This window comes from Protomyctophum parallelum (genome assembly GCF_964188405.1).
Source record: "Protomyctophum parallelum genome assembly, chromosome: 1".
Taxonomy (NCBI): domain Eukaryota; kingdom Metazoa; phylum Chordata; class Actinopteri; order Myctophiformes; family Myctophidae; genus Protomyctophum; species Protomyctophum parallelum.
In genome coordinates, this window is record NC_139697.1 from 6,531,726 (window position 1) to 6,559,342 (window position 27,617).

At 40.5% G+C, this 27,617-nt stretch overlaps 6 protein-coding genes and 2 long non-coding RNA genes across 9 annotated transcripts in view; 2 read left to right on the forward strand and 6 right to left on the reverse strand.

Annotated features, from left to right (window-relative positions):
- Positions 1 to 1,038, reverse strand: part of LOC310870665 (uncharacterized protein) — a 256,024-nt gene extending 254,986 nt beyond the window's left edge. Inside the window, exons 1-2 of the mRNA XM_083781934.1 lie at positions 899 to 1,038; positions 196 to 412 (exon numbers count right to left, since the gene is read on the reverse strand). Of these exons, the coding sequence (XP_083638060.1) occupies positions 196 to 227 (32 nt within the window). The 5' untranslated portion in view covers positions 228 to 412; positions 899 to 1,038. The remainder of the gene's footprint in view (positions 1 to 195; positions 413 to 898) is intronic.
- LOC310870622 (uncharacterized protein) overlaps positions 1 to 27,617 on the reverse strand; it is a 441,780-nt gene that overhangs the window by 226,927 nt on the left and 187,236 nt on the right. The window lies entirely within an intron of this gene.
- On the forward strand, positions 1,254 to 8,232 carry LOC310875126 (uncharacterized protein; the record flags this gene model as incomplete). Its single annotated transcript, XM_083788221.1, has 5 exons — positions 1,254 to 1,257; positions 1,473 to 1,898; positions 2,508 to 2,648; positions 6,926 to 6,975; positions 8,036 to 8,232. The coding sequence occupies 5 exons, from the start codon at positions 1,254 to 1,256 to the stop codon at positions 8,153 to 8,155; spliced, it is 741 nt and encodes a 246-aa protein (XP_083644347.1). The 3' UTR covers positions 8,156 to 8,232.
- Positions 4,237 to 11,804, reverse strand: LOC310870676 (uncharacterized protein). The gene is made up of 3 exons (XM_083781945.1): positions 11,326 to 11,804; positions 9,984 to 10,594; positions 4,237 to 4,811 (listed from the first exon to the last, which is right to left on the reverse strand). Exons 1-2 carry the CDS (start codon positions 11,662 to 11,664, stop codon positions 10,097 to 10,099), a joined length of 837 nt encoding a protein of 278 aa, XP_083638071.1. The 5' UTR covers positions 11,665 to 11,804; the 3' UTR covers positions 4,237 to 4,811; positions 9,984 to 10,096.
- LOC310870654 (uncharacterized protein) lies at positions 4,886 to 6,640 on the reverse strand. Its single transcript, XM_083781924.1, has 2 exons — positions 6,146 to 6,640; positions 4,886 to 5,482 (listed from the first exon to the last, which is right to left on the reverse strand). Exons 1-2 carry the CDS (start codon positions 6,482 to 6,484, stop codon positions 4,973 to 4,975), a joined length of 849 nt encoding a protein of 282 aa, XP_083638050.1. The 5' UTR covers positions 6,485 to 6,640; the 3' UTR covers positions 4,886 to 4,972.
- On the forward strand, positions 12,347 to 13,991 carry LOC310861884. Its single transcript, XR_014569529.1, has 3 exons — positions 12,347 to 12,397; positions 13,212 to 13,733; positions 13,771 to 13,991. It is a non-coding gene; the product is annotated as an uncharacterized lncRNA (long non-coding RNA).
- Positions 14,262 to 20,924, reverse strand: LOC310859957 (uncharacterized protein). Of its 2 annotated transcripts, XM_083766724.1 has the most exons (7): positions 20,792 to 20,924; positions 18,386 to 18,637; positions 17,567 to 17,836; positions 17,297 to 17,353; positions 16,961 to 17,005; positions 16,707 to 16,805; positions 14,262 to 14,493 (listed from the first exon to the last, which is right to left on the reverse strand). In XM_083766724.1, exons 1-7 carry the CDS (start codon positions 20,862 to 20,864, stop codon positions 14,330 to 14,332), a joined length of 960 nt encoding a protein of 319 aa, XP_083622850.1. In that variant the 5' UTR covers positions 20,865 to 20,924; the 3' UTR covers positions 14,262 to 14,329. The 2 variants fall into 2 exon arrangements, with proteins under 2 accessions (XP_083622850.1, XP_083622851.1); XM_083766725.1 differs by lacking the exon at positions 16,707 to 16,805.
- LOC310856973 lies at positions 23,888 to 24,917 on the reverse strand. Its single transcript, XR_014569116.1, has 3 exons — positions 24,848 to 24,917; positions 24,656 to 24,763; positions 23,888 to 23,970 (listed from the first exon to the last, which is right to left on the reverse strand). It is a non-coding gene; the product is annotated as an uncharacterized lncRNA (long non-coding RNA).

The following is a 27,617-nucleotide window of genomic DNA, read 5'->3' on the forward strand; positions in this document are numbered from 1 at the left end:
TATGCCCATGCTATAATGAATGCTGTAGCAGCCTACATTATATTTTCTACTACTCTTTACATTTTCTTTACTACTCCAATAAGTCCAATTAAATAAAATATGGATAACACCTATTTGAGCTGCAGCCCACTGTTTAACAGATTTATAATAATTAAATACTAATACTAGGCCTAATAATAATGTTAACATTCTTACCCATGCAGATTTCGTACAACATACAATGCCATTGTTGAAGTTGGTGCCTTTTAAGTTGACTCCTCTCCTCCTAACGGTCTGTGTTTTAGTTTCACTGTTAGAGCAGCTGAGCAGAGACAGCCTAGGTAATAGCTGTAGCGCTCCGCTCCGCCACCCACCCCTTCTCCATAACTGAGAAACGAAACTTACAGGGAAGATATTGAAGAGTGAGTGGCCACTGTTAGAGCAGCTGAGCAGAGACTTTGATTGATTGATTGAGATATTTATTAACAGTTTGTAGAATTTACAGTACATTTTAAGCACAAACTCAATACAAAGACTGTTAACTGTGAGTGGACGACCCAATTAAGCATTACACTTGTTTACAACAGGGTCCACATTGTTCAATTCATCAAAACATTTAGAGACATACAAACATTTAGAGACATACAAATAGACATTTCTATGTAGCTAAAGAACAGAACAGGAATTCATCATATGGGAAGCAAAAAAGGGAAAAGATACATTATACAGTGAGGGGAAATGGGGGGGGGGGAAATCCAGATTTTACAGAGGCCAGTTTCGAATTGCAGCCATCCGTAGGTGCCCTTTGAGAGCGGTTTTGAAGGAGACAGCCTAGGTAATAGCTGTAATAGGTAACCTCCTCCTCCTCCATAACTGAGAAACGAAACTTATAGGGAAGAGTGAGTGCCACGGTTGCCACCAAGCTAAATATAGCCTCTACCCTACCAATTCATGTTTTCATTCGAGAAGGGGGAAATTATATTCAAGAGAGCGGAGAGCCTTCCGTTTTGTGGAGAAAAGTCTAAAAACCACAGAAGCCTTTCAAGCCTACACTAAAAGTGGTCTCGGTTTTCTATAGGCTGCGTGCATGACAGCCCCCTTTCCTCTATCGACCTTATAATGAACTACAGCTAGGGGTCATGTCAGTCAGACTGTCAATCTGTCATTATTATTGTATAATCTATGAGGTATCACTATGGCATATCACAGATTGGGGATCATTTTCCTTAGTAAGTCCATTTATTTCATTTATTTGATTGGTCAATGATGGTCACATGGGTCAGTATATGGATGGATAGATGGAGATTCATATTCGTAATTTGAGATGTTTATCACATCACTTGTCTCTTTAGATTATGTAAGTTATATGACTTGTATAGTGTGTAGGCCTATGCTTTGGCAATGTAAAGCATATTTTGTTATGCCACTATATGGCAGTAAAGCTATTTGAATTGAACATTAATTCATCCCTCCTCCTCCTCTCATCCATCCAGGCCTCATCGTTAACCATCTCCATTCCCGGGCTTCAGTTTCTGTGTCTGCCCACTCCTCCTCCCTTCAGGTGACTACTCCTACTAGGCCAGGACAGAACCTCTCTCTGCCCTGCAGTCTATCCTCCAGCATAGAGGTCGCCTGGTACCGCCTGGGAGTGACTCCCGCCGATAGCCTCCTCCTCCATCCACTCCTCTCGGTATACTTGAGTAAACTGAACCAAAAGAACGACGTCACGGTCATTCACAGCAGCATAGATGGTCACAAGGATCGTTTGCAGGCGAGGGGCGACGCCAGGAAGGGCTCGGCGAGTCTGGAGATACAGTCGGTGAACGAGTCAGACAGCGGGTTGTATTTCTGCACAGGCCGGTACAGCGCCGGGGACGGGGTGACACGTTTTGGGAAAGGCATTCGCCTCATTATCGGTGGTGAGTCGTTTTGATTTCATTTCATCTATTCATATTTGATACAATATGGTCCTTGTTTTTGTTTTGTCTTATTTTGTGTTTGGTTGTTAAATGTTGTAGGCTATATGTCAGACCAAATCAATTGGTCTGCCATAATAATGTGCCATATTTTGGCAAAAAATATGACACATTATGGCAGACCAATTGATTTGGCCAGCCATATGTCATGCAGAAAGTGTAATAGAGTAAATAGGCTAATCTCCATATTGTTTCTCAGCTGACAAAAGTTTATCTTGACCTTGTTCTTTCTTAATAAATCACCTTAACTATACAATAAGACGTTTTCTGGATTTGATTGGAAACGCGTCATACAGTTCGTGCCGACTGCTCAGCCTCATATAGCACTACTTCTATTTTGATTTGATGGGAAGAAGTAGTCGCTACAACATTTATGATTAGTTGTTAAAGAGTCACCCATTATAGTGTACAGTAGGATGCATGTGTCATGAATAGCTTGTAACACCTTATTGTTATTCTGTAAGGCCATTCCATTATTTTCCAACTACCGACCCCCATACCACCCCAATGAGTATTATAGTTTGAATTATGATTGTGGTTTTGTGTTTGCAGATACAAAAGCGGAGGAGGCATCAGAAGACGCAGGCAGACAGAACCTGCCATGTTGGAATCCCCTGCTGTGTGCCCTTCCTGCACTTTGTCTTCTAGTCATCACACTCTGTGCTGCTATTATCACATTCTGCTGCTCCTCGGGTGAGTCTGGGTACATGTCTGACTCTGTCTGTGTCTTAAACCCATTTTGACCTGAGATCAGATTCTAAAAAATGTCTTCTACATCCTGACAGTTTTCGGAAAAAGCTATGTTTCTATGTCAGTCGTTTTTGATTTTTTTTTAAATAGCAGACCTACAAGCTCGTAGCGCGCCACTCGGTGGCGCGCTATGAGCTTTTAGATCTGCTATTTTTCAATAGCTAAAGCATAACATAACCAAAAGGGGTTCCCGCCAAAAGTGGTTGGGAAGTGGGGGGTGCCTGGGTAAAATTGCCTGGGTAACTAAGATGTTACTGGAAGCTGATGGAAGGTGTTCCATGATCTCCCAGGGGTCTAAAGGCCAATACAACAATAAGCCACTCCAGTTTATCAACAGGTTGCCTACTGTACAGAACCATAACAGAAATATATTTGCACCACAAGATGGCAGCACAAAGCAGATTTGTCTTCTTCTCATCTATGCCTACAGTACTCTGCCTTCCTTGTTTATCTGTCCTTTTGATGTAAAAAGTCAGTGCACAGCTTAGTTTCATTTTCTAGGAGCCTGACATTTTGACAAGAAACCAGACCTGCATGTTTTTTGTCACAGTACTTTTATTTGAATATTTGAATACACAAGATGTATGTTTTATGTTTCAAACAAAAACATTCAAGTGAAAATGATTTGAAAATCACTGAACAGATTCACCCTCAAGAGTTTTGTGCAAAGAGAGAGATCGAGTGACTTTAGTCACTAAAGTAAGCCGAATGCATACTCCTGAAATCAATCAATCAACTTTATTTGTTCAGACTCAGGGTCCATAAAAACAGACAACATAAAACACTACATACAGAGAAGAAACACCCCTAACCCATAAAAACAATTTTACAATAAACATTCATACCAGTGCTTCCAAAAAGCAGACCGGTACCTAGTGCTACTGAAGCTGGGGTTACATAGCAGCATAATTATACAGTTTTTTAGATTCAGATTTTACAGAGGCCAGTTTCGAATTGCAGCCATCTGTAGGTGCCCTTTGAGAGCAGATTTGAAGGAGACAAGGGATTCACATGTCTTAATGACTGTTGGTAGGGCGTTCCACATTTTGGTGGCATAGGAGCGAAAATAATTTAGTCCCTTCAGGTAGGATTGCATCCAGCTCACTGATGTGCTATCAAAACCAATAGCTTTAAGCTTGTTAACCAGTATGGAGTGGTTCACGGTGTCAAAAGCCTTTTGGAGGTCCAGCATGACCATGCCGCAGTATTTTCCAGCGTCCACCTCGTGTTTGATGTGGTCGCTCAAATAGAGGAGGCATCTGTCAGTGGAGTGGGATGTTCTGAAACCAGATTGGAACTCGTACAGCAATTTATTAGTGGCAAGATACTTTTCAACCTGTTCATAGACTATTTTTTCCATTACTTTCGAGATGGAGCTTAGAATAGAAATAGGGCGGTAGTTGCCGGGTTCTAATTTACTCCCTTTTTTGTACAGGGGGGTTACTTTGGCCAGTTTAAAATCTTGGGGGACCTGTCCCTGTTTGATGGAGAGGTTTACTATGTGGGTGATGACGGGAGCAATGGAAATGGCTGAGTCTCTGAGAAATTTGGAGGGAATATTGTCATGGCCAGTGGCCTTGTGGGGTTGGAGGGCACTCAGTTTTTTAAGTACCTCCTCAGTTGTTACCATTGCCATTTTAAAATCATCTTTACAAACACCTAGGTTTTTGTAGAAGGCTTTGATGTGCTCTACACCAAAACGCCCAGAGTGGGAGGGCAGTTTGTTAACCAGCATTGTTGCAATGTTTGTAAAGAAGATGTTCAAGTGGTTGGCTACATCAAGCTTGTCAGTGATGAGGGTGTTATTTGATTTGATGTTTATGTTAGTAAACCTGGTTTTTAGTTTCTGACCACAGCCTAGTTGGTTGTTTAGTAGCTTCCAGAGCTCCAGAGGATTCTCTAGATCTCCAGGACTTCAGAAATACTGCATTAGATTCACCACTGTCACCTGAGGGAGTGGCAGCCTGTTAACTGTGGCTGAATGTTGTGTTCTCAAAACATCAAACAGTTGTAGTGTAGTGTAAGTATTTTGGAGGGCTGAAGGTCAAGGTATAATGTAGGATTACTTTCCAACTAAACCAGCTGTTTTCAGTACTTCATTACACTCTGATTGAAGGTAAAATAATAAACTGCCACCAAGCTAAATATAGCCCCTATCCTACCAATTAATGTTTGCAAACTGGTGTTGGCCAGAAAAATAACCTACATAGGCCTACTCTTGTCCCTCATATGGGACATGAGCATACTCTACAGCTGTTGGTTCACATTCACAACCGTTTAAGCAGCATGCCATAGGGGCGGAGAGATTCCTGCACTATTGCTCTTGTCTGTACGTCATTAGCGTCGTCGGGCACGTAGACCACGCAGTAGCCTTCTCTCTGACACTGCCGCCTCTTCTCTGGGTTGATCCGGTTCTGGAGGACCACCTTGTAAGTATTCCCGTCTACCTTGGACTTGAACTTCTTGCAGTACTTCTCTGCGACCTTGACATCCGGTGTTGAGTACACGCCCCGGCCCCTCGTCTCTCCGGTGGTGAGAGAGGCTGCAGCCGCGTCTAAGAACCCTGGCTCTTCCACGGTGCTCTCTTGGCGGGCGAGGATGATTCCGGCGGTGCCGTCCATGTTGTTGCCATGGTAGGAGACTGGCCAAGCGCTGCTCCCAGTGCCGAGCCATGCTTCTCCACCATCGTACTTTCCCACCACGCGCAGGGCGACGCGACTCCATCCGCAAGGACGCACGTACTGCTCGCTGCCCCGCATGAAGCTCTTGTCACCATCCTAGGATTGAAGGAAGGGTTGACACTGACAGAATTAATTAACAATTTGCCTTCAACAAAGCATTAATTATCTCCACTAGGTTCAGCATTTAGGTGTCAGCACCTAAATATGTAATATTGTTAGTAGGAATAAATAGAGAAGCACCTTGGAGTAAATGGACTAAGAAAGGGGGATTCTTATTCATTCTTTACAACATACTTCTGATTACCGTAATTTCCGGACTATAAGGCGCACCTGAATATAAGCCGCACCAGCCAAATTTTGGGAAAATCCCAAATATGTACGTATACAAGCAGCACCGGACTATAAGCCGCAGGTGGCCCCCTAGTGGCCGTTTCGTTAGCTCAGAGCCTTAGATGGCTCTGCGTTAGCTGTAAAAATCCATAGATAAGCCGCACCGTTGTATAAGTCAATAATAGTCAATGTTGCACTTATTTTGAAGTCACCTAACGGAAGTAAGTTCATGGCGTGACAAATAGGCTACTATGTTTATTTGAGCTCACGGAACAAACACACCTCAAACAGATCTTATAAGTTATTTCCATGAACAGATACACATTATACGATATGATATGCTACGATTTGGAATGAGGCCTATATAGTTGTCAAGCTTCAATATTTGAAGAAGCACTAATACTGCTAATCTATTCCCCCTCCCCTCACCTTAACCTTGGTGAAGTCGTAGTCATACTGTGCATCAAAAAAGTCTTGCGGATTAACTTTCACCGTGGCCCTCATGCTGGCCTCCGGACCTGCTGTAGATGGTCCCTCCTTTAAGGCAGGTGGGGCACTGTACAAGTCCATATCATCTGCATCCCGCAGCGATAATGTCCCCACACTCGGGTACTCCAGTTCCTGGAAGCCTTCTTGCTTGTAGAATTCCTTCAGAGCCACAATGTTGACGATATCTTGAGGAGTCAGCTGGGACAATGCCGTCGTCTGCTGTACGTTACACCCAGTAACAGCCGACAGGGCCTCCAGACACAGGCTCAGATCTGGCATTTCTGGCAGAGACGGAGATATACTGTAGGAGAAAATACACTGGTGTATTGCAAATCTTCTTCCTATCAAAGAGAGATTTACTGTTCAAAATAAAGTACAAAGTCTATTGTGTAGAGAAGCAGAACCACCCGACGTGTATCTCTGTGCTCTGAGCACTAGCAAGTTTTTCACTTTCACTTTCATTTTTAGTTGCTCTCAGCTTAGTCGTTGTATAACCTAGTTAAACTATGTAATAGGCTATTCCACCAGACAGTATGGTTGGTTTTGCCATTTCTACTGCACATAATGAAAAAACATTCACGTTACAATTAACATTTATCTTACGTATCTTATCTTATTATTACATCTTATAGTTATTACATTTATGTTACATCATTATGTTACATAAACACCAAAAACAAAAGGCCACATAAATTGTTGAATGTTGTTCTCTGTCTTTAGGTAGAGCAACTCAGTCCTGCTGTTGCTGTAATGGATCCCCCAGTCTGAAGGTAACTTTGAAAACACAAATGACAATGATTGAAAAATGTCCAGCTAATTTAATGTGTACACAAATGTATTACAGAAGAAGAAGAATGTACTGTAGCCTATGTCATTTGTAATTGGATTGATTCAAATTTGAACACCCAACACACCTGATGCCTCCCTCTGGCCCAAACTTACGAAGATACATTGTGAAGACCCTATTCCATAAATAGATAAAATAGCTGATCTACAAACCCAAAACACATCACGATGTAACATATTTTGAGCTTGTAGATCATCTATCTAAAAAAAAGATGAACCTCTCTGAAAACTCTTTGAAAATGTTTTGCAAAAACATTTTGTAGGGATATTTACTACAGCCCATAAAGAGGTGTCCGTGACTTAGTGAATTAGTCCTGCACTATTCGGAAAACACTGCTCTACAGTTAGTTGTATCTTCTGAGTAGAGATGTCTTGATACTGTATCGGTATCAGAAAAGTATCGGCATCGGCCCTTATTTGTCATATTGGTGTCGGCCAATATGCCAGTCTAACCACCGATCCAACACAGGGTTAAGGGTTTGACACTATATGGCAAGTAAATAATATGTTGGGGCATGTGGAGTTTGCTTTGGAGTTGCCCAAACTGCAAGTGCAACATTAGAGTGAGGAGTCGGCTAGCTATAAACACAACACGAGATCACAACACTGGTATCGGTATTCGGTATCGGGCTAACGTAGAAATTGTGGTATCGGAATCGGATCGAAACTAAAAAAGTGTATCGGGTCATCCCTACTTCTGAGTTAACCCATTCTGAACGGGCACCCATTTTTGGTGTCAGCATCATGTTATGCTTTAGCTATTGAAAAATAGCAGATCTACAAGCTCATATCGCGCCACCGAGTGGCGCGATACGAGCTTGTAGGTCTGCTATTTTTGAACGACTGACATTTTTATAATCTGATCTCAGGTCAGAATGGGTTCATCAGATCAGTGTGTGTCCAGTGGAAACCTCGTATGAATCTGATCTCAGGTCAGTGGGTTGGGTCAATGGGTTAATCATGTTTTGTGTGCTCTTTCTATAGGAAGTGGATATGCACTATGCCAGTGTGAGGTATGCAAGGAATACCCACCGATCCACCCAGGGAGGGACAGGATTGGCTAAGGAAGATGTCACTTACTCAGTGGTGGCCCTTCGGTCATAAACCTTTTTTATGCATCAATACATAATTACATATGCTTTGCTTTTACTAGCGTTTTCTCTAACAAATACATTTCTGATTATTAAGTGGTTGGGAAGTGGGGGGTGCCTGGGTAAAATTGCCTGGGTAACTAAGGTGTTACTGGAAGCTGATGGAAGGTGTTCCATGATCTCCCAGGGGTCTAAAGGCCAATACAACAATAAGCCACTCCAGTTTATCAACAGGTTGCCTACTGTACAGAACCATAACAGAAATATATTTGCACCACAAGATGGCAGCACAAAGCAGATTTGTCTTCTTCTCATCTATGCCTACAGTACTCTGCCTTCCTTGTTTATCTGTCCTTTTGATGTAAAAAGTCAGTACACAGCTTAGTTTCATTTTCTAGGAGCCTGACATTTTGACAAGAAACCAGACCTGCATGTTTTTGTCACAGTACTTTTATTTTAATATTTGAATACACAAGATGTATGTTTTATGTTTCAAACAAAAACATTCAAGTGAAAATGATTTGAAAATGATTGAAAAGATTCACTCTCAAGAGTTTTGTGCAAAGAGAGAGATCGAGTGACTAAACTTTAGTCACTAAAGCAAGCCGAATGCATACTTCTGAAATCAATCAATCAATCAACTTTATTTGTTCAGACTCAGGGTCCATAAAAACAGACAACATAAAACACTACATAGAGAGAAGAAACACCCCTAACCCATAAAAACATTTTTACAATAAACATTCATACCAGTGCTTCCAAAAAGCAGACCGGTACCTAGTGCTACTGAAGCTGGGGTTACACAGCAGCATAATCATACAGTTTTGAGACTCATTGAGCCGACACATACATTATACATCAAGTGTCTCAGTAAGGCATGAAAGGTGTATACTCCCACACTACAGAATAACTCACTTGCACTGTCTGCTCCACCTTGGTTTTTTCAACAATATCTGCATGCAATCATTAATTTAAACATGCTTGCTTTCTTCAATTTAACCCACAAGGGGGCGCTATAGAGGGGAGTGAAGTATACTCTGAAGAGATTTACTTTAAACTCAGGTGAACATGAGTGGAATTTCCTCCCCAGCATGTTGGCCTGAGCATACAGTATACGGCGCTGCCTATACAGATCCTCATCATCAGACAGTTGGTCAGTTGGTCACGATCCGATCATTTGATATCGAGTATAGGCCTATGCCGATACCGATTTTTCCCCCCGATCCAATATTTATATTTTTATAGAACACATGCCATATCACAATAGTACAATTTCAAAAATCACAGACATATCCAGTCTGATATCATGATTGATACAAGGGATGTCCCGATCACCTTTTTTTGCTCCTGATCCCATTCGATCATTTGAAATAGACATGATCTGTCCCGATTTCCGATCACGTGATCAACAACCCTATAGGACAACCCTAGTTACAGCTAATACTTATTTGATAGTTAGTTGCTAGAATGTAATTTTATACTTCATCAGCTACCCCACACAGACTAGTCAGTGTGTGAACCAATGGTTGCCAACTCCAGTCTTGGGCAGACAGGCTACAGCTAGTTTTCTGTTACAGCTAATTAGTTGAATTTACCTGTTGTCTCATGCATACAGTATATCTAGCTTGAGATGGCTGTAATGAAAACTAGCATTGATTGATTGATTGAAATATTTATTAACAGTTTGCAGAATTACAGTACATTTCAAGCACAAACTCAATACAAAGACTTGTGGGACACTTGTTTACAACAGGGTCCACATTTTAAATTCATCAAAACATTTAGAGACATACAAATAGACATTTCTATGTAGCTAAAGAACAGAACAGGAACCCACGAACCCACCGGTAAAATAATAAATGCAAACTGGTGTTGGCCAGAAAAATAACCTACATAGGCCTACTCTTGTCCCTCATATGGGACATGAGCATACTCTACAGCTGTTGGTTCACATTCACAACCGTTTAAGCAGCATGCCATAGGGGCGGAGAGATTCCTGCACTATTGCTCTTGTCTGTACGTCATTAGCGTCGTCGGGCACGTAGACCACGCAGTAGCCTTCTCTCTGACACTGCCGCCTCTTCTCTGGGTTGATCCGGTTCTGGAGGACCACCTTGTAAGTATTCCCGTCTACCTTGGACTTGAACTTCTTGCAGTACTTCTCTGCGACCTTGACATCCGGTGTTGAGTACACACCCCGGCCCCTCGTCTCTCCGGTGGTGAGAGAGGCTGCAACCCTGGCTCTTCCACGGTGCTCTCTTGGCGGGCGAGGATGATTTCCGGCGGTGCCGTCCATGTTGTTGCCATGGTAGGAGACTGGCCAAGCGCTGCTCCCAGTGCCGAGCCATGCTTCTCCACCATCGTACTTTCCCACCACGCACAGGGCGACGCGACTCCATCCGCAAGGACGCGCGTACTGCTCGCTGCCCCGCATGAAGCTCTTGTCACCATCCTAGGATTGAAGGAAGGGTTGACACTGACAGAATTAATTAACAATTTGCCTTCAACAAAGCATTAATTATCTCCACTAGGTTCAGCATTTAGGTGTCAGCACCTAAATATGTAATGTTGTTAGTAGGAATAAATAGAGAAGCACCTTGGAGTAAATGGACTAAGAAAGGGGGATTCTTATTCATTCTTTACAACATACTTCTGATTACCGTAATTTCCGGACTATAAGCCGCACCAGCCAAATTTTGGGAAAATCCCAAATATGTACGTATACAAGCCGCACCGGACTATAAGCCGCAGGTGGCCCCCTAGTGGCCGTTTCGTTAGCTCAGAGCCTTGGCTCTGCGTAGCTGTAAAAATCCATAGATTAGCCGCACCGTTTTATAAGCCGCAGGGTTCAAATCATGGGTAAAAAGTTGCGGCTTATAGTCAGGAAATTACGGTAGTTCTACAGTGCTTCTTCATGTTTTTAATCAAAAACCTAATAGTCAATGTTGCTCTTATTTTGAAGTCACCTAACGGAAGTAAGTTCATGGCGTGACAAATAGGCTACTATGTTTATTTGAGCTCACGGAACAAACTCACCTCAAACAGATCTTATAAGTTATTTCCATGAACAGATACACATTATACGATATGATATGCTATGATTTGGAATGAGGCCTATATAGTTGTCAAGCTTCAATATTTGAAGAAGCACTAATACTGCTAATCTATTCCCCCTCCCCTCACCTTAACCTTGGTGAAGTCGTAGTCATACTGTGCATCAAAAAAGTCTTGCGGATTAACTTTCACCGTGGCCCTCATGCTGGCCTCCGGACCTGCTGTAGATGGTCCCTCCTTTAAGGCAGGTGGGGCACTGTACAGGTCCATATCATCTGAATCCCGCAGCGATAATGTCCCCACACTCGGGTACTCCAGTTCCTGGAAGCCTTCTTGCTTGTAAAATTCCTTCAGAGCCACAATGTTGACGATATCTTGAGGAGTCAGCTGGGACAATGCCGTCGTCTGCTGTACGTTACACCCAGTAAGAGCCGACAGAGCCTCCAGACACAGGCTCAGATCTGGCATTCTGGCAGAGACTGAGATAATACTGTAGGAGAAAATACACTGGTGTATTGCAAATCTTCTTCCTATCAAAGAGAGATTTACTGTTCAAAATAAAGTACAAAGTCTATTGTGTAGAGAAGCAGAACCACCCGACGTGTATCCCTGTGCTCTGAGCACTAGCAAGTTTTTCACTTTCACTTTCATTTTTAGTTGCTCTCAGCTTAGTTTTTTGCTTCCCATATGATGAATTCCTGTTCTGTACTTTAGCTACATAGAAATGTCTATTTGTATGTCTCTAAATGTCTGTATGTCTTTAAATGTTTTGATGAATTGAAAAATGTGGACCCTGTTGTAAACAAGTGTAATGCTTAATTGGGTCATCCACTCACAGTTGACAGTCTTTGTATTGAGTTTGTGCTTAAAATGTACTGTAAATTCTACAAACTGTTAATAAATATTTCAATCAATCAATCAATAGTCGTTGTATAACCTAGTTAAACTATGTAATAGGCTATTCCACCAGACAGTATGGTTGGTTTTGCCATTTCTACTGCACATAATGAAAAAACATTCACGTTACAATTAACATTTATCTTACGTATCTTACATCTTATAGTTATTACATTTATGTTACATCATTATGTTACATAAACACCAAAAACAAAAGGCCACATAAATTGTTGAATGTTGTTCTCTGTCTTTAGGTAGAGCAACTCAGTCCTGCTGTTGCTGTAATGGATCCCCCAGTCTGAAGGTAACTTTGAAAACACAAATGACAATGATTGAAAAATGTCCAGCTAATTTAATGTGTACACAAATGTATTACAGAAGAAGAAGAATGTACTGTAGCCTATGTCATTTGTAATTAGATTGATTCAAATTTGAACACCCAAAAGATAAACCTGATGCCTCCCTCTGGCCCAAACTTACGAAAATACATTGTGAAGACCCTATTCCATAAATAGATAAAATAGCTGATCTACAAACCCAAAACACATCACGATGCAACATATTTTGAGCTTGTAGATCATCTATCTAAAAAAAGATGAACCTCTCTGAAAACTCTTTGAAAATGTTTTGCAAAAACATTTTGTAGGGATATTTACTACAGCCCATAAAGAGGTGTCCGTGACTTAGTGAATTAGTCCTGCACTATTCGGAAAACACTGCTCTACAGTTAGTTGTATCTTCTGAGTAGAGATGTCTTGATACTGTATCGGTATCAGAAAAGTATCGGCATGGGCCATTATTTGTCATATTGGTGTCGGCCAATATGCCAGTCTAACCACCGATCCAACACAGGGTTAAGGGTTTGACACTACTGTATATGGCAAGTAAATAATATGTTGGGGCATGTGGAGTTTGCTTTGGAGTTGCCCAAACTGCAAGTGCACATTAGAGTGAGGAGTCGGCTAGCTATAAACACAACACGAGATCACAACACTGGTATCGGTATTCGGTATCGGCTAACGTAGAAATTGTGGTATCGGAATCGGATCGAAACTAAAAAAGTGTATCGGGTCATCCCTACTTCTGAGTTAATCATGTTCTGTGTGCTCTTTCTATAGGAAGTGGATATGCACTATGCCAGTGTGAGGTATGCAAGGAATACCCACCGATCCACCCAGGGAGGGACAGGATTGGCCAAGGAAGATGTCACTTACTCAGTGGTGGCCCTTCGGTCATAAACCTTTGTTATGCATCAATACATAATTACATATGCTTTGCTTTTACTACCGTTTTCTCTAACAAATATATTTCTGATTATTAAAGTAAATTTGATTGCAAAGAAAATCACGTTCCCTACTCTATCACTATGCAGAGTACGATTCGGAAATGTTTCTCAAGCTTTTTGAGACACTGTTATAGTCTTTAAAATAGACTAAATGAATACAACCATACTTTTAGTCACCAATTTTATATACAGTTTGCTTGAATAAAACAAAAACTAAATATCTGGGGGCAGAGATATGTTCAGAGTAATAATAGATTCAATCATATATTATTACTGTAGGCACATTTTGTACTGCATTTGTTCTGTGTCAGCGTACCAAGACCAAAGTCTCTACTGTGATCCATGTGATCTTTGTGTGATTTTGTTTTTTTCCTAGCCATGAAAATCACCAGGTGATTGCAACCTTCTAATTGGGTCTACTGTTGGGAGCCAATATTTACTGGGTGAAATGGAAATATAGAAGCAGTCTGCTGGGTCTCCATAACCAGAGTTGAGAACTATGGCTTGTCTTGTCAATGTCTACCCATATTATCATTTAATGAGTTCCATATTTTCCTGTATAGTTTTCTTATTGTGAGAAGCAAATAATAATAAAGTCATTCACTTTAACTTAGTTGGTGTGATTTATTGCTTTTCAATCAGGCTGTCCAATTAGGGTCACATGTTTCACGGGGAGCACCAGTAGCCTGGGTAAAACCACTCCCCCTGCTGGACAACATTTCATTCTGCCAGGAGGGTTGAGTCTAGCCTGGGTAAACCCACTCTCCCTGCTGGACAACATTTCAGAATGCAAATCTGGCGAGGGGGGGAGGGGTTTACCCAGGCTAGGTGGCACCAGGTGAATGCAGTTATCTTCTAGTGAATATTAGCCACAGGTCCACTGTAGTTACCTACTCAAAAATAACACATGCACAGCTCTGGACTACATTTCTGGTTGTTTGTGGCTTGGAACTATTTCCCAGTAGGTGTGGTGATGACTGAGGAGTAGATCACATCCAGGTGGTTCTGATCTGTCAGGGTCTGGAGGATCGGTCTCTCTCTCCAGTTCTGCCTTCCCAGAGAGGCATAGTGGATGTAGTCCTCTGCTGGACACTGGCCCTCAGACATCTCAGCCACTGTGAGTTAGAATTGAAGCACACGTGTTGTCAGAATGTGGCTGAAAAAGAGCATACCGGTATGTATATGTTCTCAACAAACCTGCCCCTATAAAGTTTATTGTATTGTATGTTAAAAGAAACACCTGCATGGGGGAAGAAGAACCTTAGAGCAAAGTGGACATGTGAGTCTGGCACCTCAAACGTGTCACCTTCTCCCGCATGTCACTTCTGTCTCTGTAGCCTGTTTTATTCTTTAGTAAGAAGAAGATTGATCATGTAGATAAGATGCATCGCATTGTTCACTTGGAAATCTGTTTATTTCGGAATAGCGACACCATCATGCGATGAAGTATAGGCCACTTATGCTTTAGTGACAGTGTCGTGTTACATGTCAAGCGACCAAAATAACGAATTTTCAAGTTGAAAACGTGTCATTCAAGTCATGGCTGGTGAGATGTTGTTCTTACCGGTTATCCCGTCGGAAGCCTTCCGTGGCTGGAGTTCAGTGTCTTCCTCTCTCTGTCCTGATGGCGCTAAATACAGACGTTAAGCTGTTTTTAACTAGGTTTGTGATACATTGTGATACATTGACCCCCTGCTCTGTAACTGGATCCTCGACGTCCTTGTGAACAGACCCCAGCAGGTCAGGATAGGCAACCTCACCTCCTCGACCATCACCCTGAACACTGGTCTCAACCTCACCTCCTCGACCATCACCCTGAACACTGGTCTCCCGCAAGGTTGTGTCCTCCTCTACTCCCTCTTCACACTTACACATTGCTACAAAGGAGCTGGTTGTAGACTTCAGACAGAGCTCCGATCCTCATCGATGGTGTGGAGGTGGAGCGTGTCACCAGCTTCAGCTTTCTGGGGGTCCACATATCTGAAGACCTTCCTGGAGCCTAAATACATCATCCCTGATAAAGAAGGCCCACCAGCGTCTCTTTTTCCTGAGGAGACTAAGGAAGGTCAAGCTATCCCACCTGACTTTTACCGCTGTACCATTGAAAGTACATTATTGACCTACTGTATTACAGCTTGGTATGGGAACTGTACTGTTGCAGAGCGGAAATCACTGCAGAAGGTGGTGAAAACTGTGCAGCGTATTATAGGCTCCTCATTACCATCCACAAACAGCGCTGCCGGTCTTAAGGCCCTCAGCATCATCAAGGATGCCTCACACCCCAACAACAGACTGTTCCACCCCTCCCATTCACAGGGGCGAAAGGGCTATACAGATGCCTCAACCACCAGATCCAGAATCAGCTTCTTCCCCTCAGTCATTATTCTCTTGAACTATTTGACCAAGAGATAGAGTGTCGTCGTTCGGTTCGTCGTCGGTTCAATAATGTGAACTCTTCCCTGACTGTACATATGATTGCTTTTTGTACTGCATTGGATTGATGCCAACAGATTAATTTCGTTGTACATGTGTGTGTTCAATGACAAAAAAAAAATACATCCATATCCATTACATTGTAACTTAGAATTGTCCTTAATTAATCAGAAGAACAAAGCAGTTAAAAATTAAGGGAATTTCATTCTGTTTATCTTTGCCAGCATCTGAAATCCCAGCCCTGGAACATGACTCTCGTATTCATACGAGAGTCATGACGTAACTTCACCCTGGTTTTTGCGAACGCTACATTTACAAATAATTAAAATATATAAACATTCGCATTTCAAATATAAAGTACTCACAAAGTGTCCCACAGGTGTTAGTTAGCAGCAGCGCCAGCGATTAGAATTTCTGCATCCCGCGTTGTTTAATAAAAAGCATTTTTATCCGAGGTGTTATTTTGCCATTGGCTTTCAACTACGCGCCCCTATCGGTCGGGAGGAGGGTGGCACTCGGTGTGTTCGATATAGGTAGGCTGACCGCCCTGCCAATACAGACTAATAGGCGAGTGCGCTCCCGGTGTGCAACTGTGGATTTCCCAAACGAACCCCGTTTGAAAAAAGTAGCCGGGGAGCTCGGACAAAAATGCTTTTTATTGAACAACGCGGGACGCAGCAATTCTAATCGCTGGCGTTGCTACTAACTAACACCCGTGGGACACTTTGTGAGTACTTTATATTTGAAATCTGAATGTTTATATATACGGAAATCTTGTAAATGCAGCGAGCGCAAAAAACAGGGCAAAGTTACTGCATGACTGTCATGATAATCATCATGGCAGTCATGTTCCAGGGCTACTGAAATCCCAAAGTCACTTGACCTTTTTTCTTACCTTTACTTTTGTTCCTCCTCTCCCTGGTGCAGCTCAACAGCATGCAGAGCCCACCCGTCAGTAGAGCCATCAACCCCACTGCCACTATCACCATGATGACTACAGGATCATTCATTTCATCACTTTAACAGTTAAGTGATAGATAAACAGATACTGTACATGCACTGTACTCTTCGGAGTAAAACTAATATTCAGGATTTTAGAATGTACAGGCTACATAAGAAATAGCTTGGAAAATAACTCTTAAAACTCACTGTTCTCTGGGCTCTTCTCTATATTATTCCTTTCAACCACAACATCTGGGAAACAAATGGTGAAAGCACATGCCGTATAGAAATGTGTGTCAAATTGTATTTACAAGCGATATCTTGGGATTTGTTTTAATCCCCTTGGAAAAGCAAGCGGGTGGGATTTACTGCAACAGAACAATTCAGAAATCATAAGGCAAATTATTCAAATGAATAATAAAGTACACTTAATTAACACCCATTAAACATATTAAAGACTAAAGCAAACAAAATGTTATGAAAACATCTCCGTGTATGATGTGACATGCTTGTAAGAATAGCAAGAATAACATGTTTTTTTACCTGTTCTCATCACAAGAGTAGTTGGGGTGGTCTGGGTGATGCTTTGATCCGTGTGCACTATATAGAAATAGAAAATTAGAAACATTACACTACTTAACTATAAGAACAATCATATAACAGTTCATTGCAAAATAAATAGAATAGACAACATTTCTTTGAAACAATTAAAACACAAAATGGTGTTGTGAGCTTGTAGATCGGCTATTGTCTTATCTCCTTTTTTCACAATTTTATTAAAATCAGGCTTAAGTGGTTAACTAACTAACTTACCTGCCACTACAGTGACTTGAGCTTCTAAATCTCCATTACACAGATACTGTCCGGTGTCACCTGGCTGTAGGTTGAGGATCTGCAGGGCGCCTTGGTCATAACTATATCTGCCCCTCTCCCTTTTCACTGTGCCATTTTTGAAGCGAGTAAAGATGAGTTCGCCTCGCCGCCTCTCTCCCTCCTTCCGGTGGTACCACCTCTGTTTGACCTTTCTGGAGCCTCGACATGGCAGAAGCAGGGTTCTACCAACAGACACGGTAAAGTCATGACCTGTGGAAGAGAGTGTTATTGAGACATTTTAGAACCCTATTAACCTACCGGTAGTCATTATGTGGAGCTTGACAATGTTTTCTCTAGAAAAACAAGGGTGAGGGGGTTAAGATTATGTTCTTTAAGAACGTGGGCCATTAAAGGTATGACATTTAGAAACAACAATGTACAGATACGGTTGTTGCCAGCTAACCATAAGGACTGAATTATGTCTTGCTCCAAGTCTATTAAAGTACGATGACATTTAGGATGAAAAGATCTCGGATTAGAACCATTTGCGCTTTTGTGAAAGGGTGGCATTAACTCTCTGGGCAGGGGGGTGGGGGGGATTCAAAATGTGGACATTTAAAAAAAGGGTGACAACATTCTGTTCAGTATAGTACACATGGAGTTCTGTCTCCCAGCATCCATGTACCAACAACATAAGTGTATTGATGGAATTTTCATACCTACTTTATGTAATCCTGTGATGCTCATTGAGTTTCTCAGGGTATAAAGTGCACTACATACATACATGAATACCAAATGACTGAGTATAACATACAGTACCTGTCAATACTTCCACCTCGGCCACTAGCTGGTCATTACAACTATACTCCCCGGAATCACTTTTCTCCAGTTCCTTGATGAACAGTGAGCCATTGGACAGGAGGCTGTATTTGTTTAGGTTATGATTGGTTTCATGGTCTCCCTGTTTGGTGACAATCACTTTCCTGTCCTGTTGAGTCCAGATAACATTGTCCGAGTCCCCGCAGCGCAGATAAAGACAGTGCTCCTCAGGTACAGAGATCCTGTTCACTGCTGTGAATGATGACATAAAATGGAATACATCTTGTAGCCAGTAGCCACAAATTTTGGATAATGCAGACAGACAGACAGACAATTAGGCCTGTCAAAAAAAATCGATTCGAGTTAGAATAGTGCATTTACTACCAGCTAAGCTAAGCCTGCCAATTGTATTTATTTTACACCTGTTTTAATACTAATGTATTGTTCTGGTATTGAGTGAGAAGAGATTTGTACTGGTTCAAATTTGTGCAAGCTAAATAAATGAGACATGTTCTTACTCTTGGATTTAACCTTTGTGTGTTTAAATCATTCAGTTGATAAATCTTTTACAATTATACAAGCTTTTTACTAAATGTACTCTGCTTTCATGCCAGAAGACTGGAGTAGATCATGCTAAAATTCTATTTAATTGTTTTTAATAAAAATAAAAAAACTGCTTTAGAATCGAAAAAGAATCTTTTTTGAATCGAGAATCGGAAAAATCGAAAAGATCGTTTTTGAATCGAATCGTCACCCCAAGAATCGGAATCGAATCGAATCGTGGGACACCTAAAGATTCGCAGCCCTACAGACAATATCTGCCGATCTGTGTGGGACTTCTTTTAAATATATTATTCTTATAATGCACTATAATAAGTAAGAATAAAAAATGATGTACATTAAGATGACAAATTATCGTAACACTTAAGCACAACTTTTAATTCTTTATCACACGACTCACAAGGTATTCTATATTTGTCTGTCATGCATATCTATATTAATCCTGTATCAGACACTAGGCTGTTTACTGTACCACTCATATCCTGCTGATGCTCCGTTATAGACATGTTTCCTGTTTTATCTGCCTTTCCACTTTTATCACAGAGAAACATACAGCACCATACTGAGGCAAGCCTAGAAACGGGACAATGAAGCTATTGTCCACAGCAATGTCCTGAGTGTCAATTTAATTCTGTATAGTATTCAACCACATGCAGTATTATAAAAAACATACATTTTTCTTTCTTAACAACATTCCTTTTTTTTGTTGATTGGGCTCTATTTGCATTTTCCTTTATTCAGTTAATTATATTGTTATTTACATTTCAAGTTCATTCACTGCTTATTTCACTTTTCTTTTAAATAAGACTTTTTATTAAATAGTGAGTGACAGCTAAATACTGTATATGATTAACCCATTCTGACCTGAGATCAGATTCATACGAGGTTTCCCACTGGACACACACTGGTCTGATTAACCCATTCTGACCTGAGATCAGATTTAAAAAATGTCAGTCGCTCTTAGCAGACCTACAAGCTCGTATCGCGCCACTCGGTGGCGCGATATGAGCTTGTAGATCTGCTATTTTTCAATAGCTAAAGCATAACATGATGCCAACACCAAAATGGGTGCCCGTTCAGAATGGGTTAAATAAGACTTTTTATTAAATAGTGAGTGACAGCTAAATACTGTATATGATTAAATGAAATGTAAGGATTAATAAATAAATAAAAGTATATACAAAAAACATGCAATATGCAGTACAGGTTTATAAAAACTATTGACATAACACTAATTATAGTTATAGTATTTTGTAGGCTAATTCTATATAATTATAATTTGCATTGAACGGAATCAACAAGTAAAATTGACTTTTGGCAAGTAAACGTTTGACTGTTTAGTGTTTACTTAAATGTTAAATGAACCTTAACATACTGTATATTAACACTACTGCTAATACTTCTACTACTAGTAGTAGTACTATAATAATAATAATAATACATTTTTATTTACAGTAGCACTTTTTTAAACCAAGTTACAAAGTGCTTGAACAATCAAAACAATATAAAACATCAAAATTCAAAATACAACAATATAATGCAATAATGAAATAATAATAGAAACAAACAAGGAATCAATAATACAAGAAATTACTTAAGGAGATAAAAAGGGTGTTTTTAAGAGAGATTTAAAACTCGTTAAGGATCTGGTTGACCTCAGTTCCTCTGGTAGGCTGTTCCAGAGCCTGGGGGGACCCTTACAACAAAAGCCTGATCTCCTTTGGTCACTAATTTAGCCTTGTGACTCCTTTAGTAGACCCAGACCAGACTACTAGTAGTAATAATAGTAATACAAATAATATTAATAATTATGATAATCTTTGTTGATAATATTTATCACGTTACCTGATGAGGTTTCAGTGAAGGTGAAGATTATCATCAGAAAGTAACAAACATTACAGAACATCACAAAAATCATCTTTAAGCACAAACCATGCACAGACGTCTACTGTCCTGTCCTTTCCTGCACAGTGTTTAAAGCAGACTTATATCCCTCCTCTCTACTTCTCTTCCTCTTTCCATCTCACTCTCCACTGAGCTACATAAAAAAAATGATTATTCACAATTATTCTCATTTAAATGAGAGCTTGAAGAGCCATCTATGAATTTCCATAACGTTTTTGCAATGCTGCAATGACTGTCAGACTAATGATATAAAATATCAGCAAAGATTACTGTAAAGGTCCTTGCAGACTGGACGTGTTTCTCAGGAAACCGGTGGAAAAACGCTGCAAAAAATCTGAAAAACGCAGCAGTGTGCAGGGACTTTTACCGTACCTACAGTATATACAAATTTGTAAATAACAACTAGTACTACTAATGATTATAATAATAATACTTAATACTATACTACTACAATATAGTTCTACTCTTTTAATGTTATTTTAATATCACATAAACCTGTTTGTGTGTACAGTAGAAGTGTAGATAATCAATCATGCACATTTTATACCACTAGGGCGGGCCCTGGGCAGGAATGAGCTGTTGGTCTGAGCCATTTTTATCCAGTATGTCCAGTCCAGGCCCAACATTTCAAATCAAGTTATTAGATCACATGAAATAACCTGATTTGAAATGTTTCAAATATTCACTATCTGAAATATAATTTCCACTTCCAAGATGAATGATGTCTCCACCTCTGGTGACTGGGTTGGTATAGTAAGTAATTCAAGTAAATGACAAAACAGAAGACACACATATTGCACCCCAAAAAAGGCTTTTATATCAGCGGGTACATTTATTTTCAAGTGGAAATAAAGAAAACTGAACATACTACATTTACACTAGAGAGAAGACAACTGCCTCAGTTTAGAGGACTACATTACATGTTCTACCTGTGTTCCACGTTTGTCTATTGAGACAACATTAACTGCACAAACTACTTCACTGCATCATACTCATTGGCATATTGTTTGTGAACAATTCATCATGAAGGTTTTGCAACTGAAACTTGGCATCTATCCATATTTGTCATGGTTTGCTGCTCTTCTGCCCTCTCTGATCATATCCATATTTGTCATGGTTTGCTGCTCTTCTGCCCTCTCTGATCATATCCATATTTGTCATGGTTTGCTGCTCTTCTGCCCTCTCTGATCATGTCATCTCCAGCCCTTGGACATTAATTATTGTGCATTATTTCTGCTCTGTTCTCTCTCTGTCTGCCTCTGTTCTTGTCTCTTCTCTTGGCCCCTCCCGCGTTATATTCCCTGCTGTTACTCTCCTGTAATCGTCACTCACTTCCCTCATCAGGCTGCCTCTAAAAAGCTAGGCTCATGCCCTTCTGACTCATAAGTTCCCTGTAAATCTAGGTAACTGTTGAGCTTATTATGCCATCACTCTGTATTTTTTGAGCATTCCTGGGAATCCTCTTTGCTTTGTCTTCATCTATCTTCAGATTTCTTGTTTTGCCTATCCTGTTTGGCGTGTATGGGATTTGTTTAATAAAACCCCTTGTTTTTGATCTGCCTGTTTCACATTCACTCTTGACAGTTTTGGTACAGATCCAGTCAAGGCTCACCTCTCTGTTGCATGTCAGATCCTCAGTCTACCCTCCATTATTTGTACTGTCACAAATGACTCCACACTTAACATTTATTTTGTCCTGGTGTCTCACAGTAGAGGGCTAGACTCTGTCATTTCCAGCAAGACTATAACATTAAAGCATGTAACTTTCCTCTTCTACCCCAGACTTGAACTTGGTTTTCTCCTTAAGTGCTGATTTATTTTATTTTTCATTGAGCTAATAGAGTCAGCCTGCTTGCTCGGGGGATAAAGTGAATCCTCATGTCAGATACTGTGTCTAGGTGAGACATGGCCTTTGACACGATCTATCTACGATATCAGTTATATTGTATTAACATAATCTACCATACAGATTGGACAAAATTACATTTTGTTCATTAAAAAAGCTACATAGTGAGGCTTTTAAGATATCAAAAGATAAACCTAAAATGGTAAATGGCACATTTATATAACGAAACCTCCGATTCCCAAAAAGCTGCTCTACCTCCTGCGCCTGCCACCCCCAACCCAGATCAAATCAATAAATAGCAGAAAAGTAATGCTCCAGCTAAACCAAATGTGTCATATCAGCTTCAGTGTCTGGCTACATAAAAAGTGGAAATAATACAGTTGTATAAAAATACCTATAGTGTTTACAGGTAATTACAGCAAGTTGAATATTTTGACAGTTTCTTTGGAAGCGCATTCTTTGGTTATTTCGAAAATAGCCCATTTGCAGCTTGATCAGATTGCGACGCATTGAGAGCTTGTAGATTTATTCTTTCTGAAACATGTTGACTAATCTTGACAAATGTTGACAAATCTCCTCTCTGGGGTAACCTGACGCTGCCAGATGGGGGCGGTATTGGGTAACCATGTTCCCCAACACAGCACTCATCTGGGATCTCTCAGGGAGTTGAGCTGACACAAATCCGTTCCGTACCGAACCAATCCGCGTGAGCTAAGGGCGGGATATGTGCGAAACCAGATGTGAAGCTATATAGACACGTCAATATGATTGGTTGTGTTTGCACGCCCACACAGTGATAGACAGATGGTCCCATCCAATCATCTACCAAGTATCATGAAAAAAAGGAACAGCCCCGTCATCGAATTTGCTTCCGCGATCCCAGATCCCAATAAGCTGTGAAACAAATTTGTGTAGCAAGCTTCTTGGATCTGGCAGCGTCAGGTTATCTCTGGGGGTCCCAGCCACAAAATCTTTTCAAATAGGGGCCAAATACAATATTTGAGAACCCCTGCAATAGGGTGTTTATAATCCCACTACAACAGAGGATGTAGGACCTTCAGTACTTTGCCACACACCGGTAACAGATTTTTCGGTGAGAACTCGCTCCATGAAACCAACACACGCTTTATCATAATAGATGTGTGGCTCATATAAAAAAAGGTAGATCTCTTTCACATGGTGTTGATGTTGACCATAGACATCTACAGTAGTATCTCATCACAGTCGGCCTTTGATCTCATTCTCAGGTCACTGGTCATAGGACGAGGTCTTCCTATATAGGCAAAGTTGAACAGTTTCAGAAAAGAACAATAAAGCATACACATCCACTCACATTTCAAGCCTACCGGCCTACCTCTGGTGAAGAGCCGGTGGGCTCGACTGTATTCTGGTTTGTAAAGTTGAAAAGGTTACCATTTTGTGTCTTTCTTTCTCTTGTCTCTTTACGTGAGTCTATCTATGGTTATGATTTTGTCTGTAGTCCTGATTACCAAAGCAATTTCCTTGTAGAGTATATAAACCCCAAATTGAATTACGGTTTATTGTTTTTTTATGTTAACTATTGCAAATGGATTATGGATGGACTATAACAAATAATAAATTGTATGATTACGCTGTTAGTGTTGGAAATCTAATCAATTTCAATCTGTTTATTGTCCTGAGGTGAAACCGTTCAGTTAATGACATTTGTCTAGTCTAAATCCATACACTCCAGTAATACTAAGTTTAGACAAATGATTAGAACAATAAAGCTGAAATCCAATAAGATTGTATGAATCAAATGTTCTACTGCCAAACTATATATATAATTTTGTTAAACCCAAAATACATTCAGTAGGCCATCGTTAAATGTAGCTGACGTAGTCTGTGAAGGTGAACTTGCAAGAATGCATTTGATTTGACACATTTGTCCTACATATTGTCAGGTGAACAAGGCCACATTCAGGCAAATCACTCACGTTGTTTGGAACGGCAGTTCGATGATACAGCAATGATGAGGATGAGGACTACTGTTAAAGCTGTCATGGCCACAGGAAATTGCCAGTTTTGGAGAAGAGCTAGAAGAGCTAGGGGAAAAGATGATGAAAGATGATTCTGTTGGAATCAAGGATTATAACTTGGGGAGTGGTCAGTGCATCAGAGTTACTCACCTTGGTATCCACTTTGGTCCATTTTTGTTTCTGCAACTGCTTCTGCAAGTAGGGCTACTTTGGTCGTTCCTGTTACAATGACAATGACAAGTGATTGTGAATACAATATAGCATTATCCATATAATATTTCATGCAACATTATTACTTTATTAGTTGCAGGATTGGTTTCTATATAATACTGTATGTGTTTAGCCCACTGAGGTGCATGTCTATGTCTGAATAGAATATAATTGTTTTATAAAATTGTTTGCTCTCAAAATGTATAATTGAATTTAGAACGTATAGGTGTTTTTATGTAGTTTTATAGTTGCCTGATTAACAGCTAAAACAAGCACAGTCACTCAGCGTTCAGATTAGTATTTCCTTACCCTTTTTCTTCATTCCATTCTGTTTCCGTTTATATTCACGTGTTTTAGGTTTCATTGCAGCGTTCTCTATCAAAAAAACAAAACTACTGAACATACTGTACTGACATACTAAATGAGACAAAACACACACTGCAACATTGCATTACAGTTGTTTTCTCCCTACTGTACGTGTAGAACAGAGAGGGTTGTTTTAGAGCGGTGCCTAACCACTCCAATGAACAGTAATGTGTGTCCCTATGCACAGTATGTCTCCATGTATGTATGTCCGCTTGAGTACGGCAATACCGCTGGTGCTGGGTGACCTAGAGTGTCACTGTTGAGCAGCTTTACACACACACACACACAGACACACAGACACACAGACACACATCACTGCAGCACGCACACACACACAGACACACAGACACACATCACTGCAGCACGCACGCACACAGACACACACACACACACACACACACACACACACACACACACACACACACACACACACACACACACACACACACACACACACACACACACACACACACACACACACACACACAGCCTGCACCGCACAGTTCAGACGGGTCTGATTTTAAGAGAGAAATTAAGTGAGAAAGCGAAAGAAAGAAATACCATCATTACACATTTTGAAACTTTCCAACTATCAAGGTACACTACTCAAGCAATGATACATATTCTTCAATCGGTAGTCTCAAATATTAATCACCTTTGATCAGGGCCTGGGCCGTGGCTCAGCGGTCCAGGCACCGTGGCTGGTAATCCAGTCTGGCAGTGTGCCGCGGGCTCGACTCCCCATCCAGACAGCCCTTACTGCATGTCACCCCCCCCCCCATCTCTCTCCCCATTCCCTGTCAGCCTACTGTCTGTCCCTCCATAAAAAATACATATAAAATAAAGGTGAAAGCCACAAAAAAACATTTAATCACCTTTGATCAGATTCAGAAACACAGCTGTTGTTGTTGTCGTCATCGTCTTCATTGTTGTTGATGATGTTCTTGTCTTTGCAGTAGGCGTTGTCATTGTAATAGTTGGCTTGTCAGTTGTCATCTGTGTTTCATCAGTACCTGTGATGAGGATATAGAAAACGTCATGTTGGTGAATTCCTAATTCACAACAAGATGTTTAACTCCAGAATGAATGCGAATCCCATTAATATGATGTAGGCCTACTTATGAAACTAGTGTGAGTACATACTGAGCAGGGGGTTAATTCAAATGAAAAGAGAATCTAAGAAATACAGCATATCTACCCCCCAAAATGTTTGCTTATAATGGCTGCTGGGGCCAAATTGAATTTATATCTGTCATTGAATTTACTGTCAATGAAAGAGCAGTTCAGTTCAGTTTAAAAGTACTAAAGTATTGGCTTAAAAATGTATTTTAACCAAATGTAAACGTACTCATCATGCAGAATGTCCAATTTCAAGTTACCAAATGTATACAAATCTTTTGAAAATAGATCTACCGGTGCGCATTGTGAGCTTGTAGATTTCAAATGCCAGAAATGTAGGGCTGGAGTGGTTAATGTATATGTTCTGTAATAATATTCATAATCTACAATTGTAACTAGTAACTAAAGTTTTCAAATAATTGTAGTGGATTAGAAGTGCAATATTTGGATCCTAGATGTAGTGGAGTAGAACTAAAAGTATTTGGAAATTGTAAAGACTCAAGTAAAGTACAAATACCTCAAAATTGTAAGTACAGTACTTAAAGGTATATTCAGTGATTTCACTTAATTCAAATATCACTTATTTTTTTGTTTTGTTGTGACAATCCTCTCTACTATAGAGTGTGCTGACCATATAAGGAGTTCCTCCCTGTCCCCAGTTAACCCCTGGGGGTCAAAATACCTTAGGTTTCGTTTTTGGCTCTCTATCCTGATTGGATGAAAGGCTTAGGTCCCAGCCAAAAACGAAACCTAAGGTTTTTTGAGTGAAATCACTGAATATACCTTTAAGTAAAAGTACTTTCTACCACTGCATTTCTTCAGGTTTTTCAAGGTACTCAAGTGTTACTTTGAACCTCAAAACCAGTGTGTATATATTTTTGCTTCAACAGGAAGTCTCAGATATTACTCACTTTTGATCAGGGTCAGATGCGCAGCTGCTTTACTGTTGCAGTAGTACCAACCAAAGTCTGCAGCCTCCACTTCATTAATAGTCAACGAGTTGTCTTCTGACAACTGGTAATGGCTGTTATGATTTGTGACATGGTTCTCTGTGATGTTGACGTTTGTTCCATTGATCACTCTGCTCCACGTTGCAGATTCTGAACCAGTGACAGACTGAGGGCAGCTCAGAGTGACTGTGTTCATTTCTACAGCCGTTTGTCTCTTTCTGTCTGTATACAAACATACAAAATATATACTGACATTGTATTGCAGTTGTTTACTC

Bases quoted from the DNA above. Each gene is read 5' to 3' on its own strand.
- LOC310870654 (XM_083781924.1), bottom strand. From the start codon at position 6,484: ATGCCAGATCTGAGCCTGTGTCTGGAGGCCCTGTCGGCTGTTACTGGG. The intron at 5,483-6,145 runs GTGAGGGGAGGG...CTTCAATCCTAG, and splicing joins ACGACTTCACCAAGGTTAAG to GATGGTGACAAGAGCTTCAT.
- LOC310870676 (XM_083781945.1), bottom strand. From the start codon at position 11,664: ATGCCAGATCTGAGCCTGTGTCTGGAGGCTCTGTCGGCTCTTACTGGG. The intron at 10,595-11,325 runs GTGAGGGGAGGG...CTTCAATCCTAG, and splicing joins ACGACTTCACCAAGGTTAAG to GATGGTGACAAGAGCTTCAT.
- LOC310859957 (XM_083766724.1), bottom strand. From the start codon at position 20,864: ATGATTTTTGTGATGTTCTGTAATGTTTGTTACTTTCTGATGATAATC. The intron at 18,638-20,791 runs GTAACGTGATAA...CATCATTCACAG, and splicing joins CTTCACTGAAACCTCATCAG to CAGTGAACAGGATCTCTGTA. The intron at 17,006-17,296 runs GTAAAAAAACAT...TTTGTTTCCCAG, and splicing joins TACTCTTGTGATGAGAACAG to ATGTTGTGGTTGAAAGGAAT.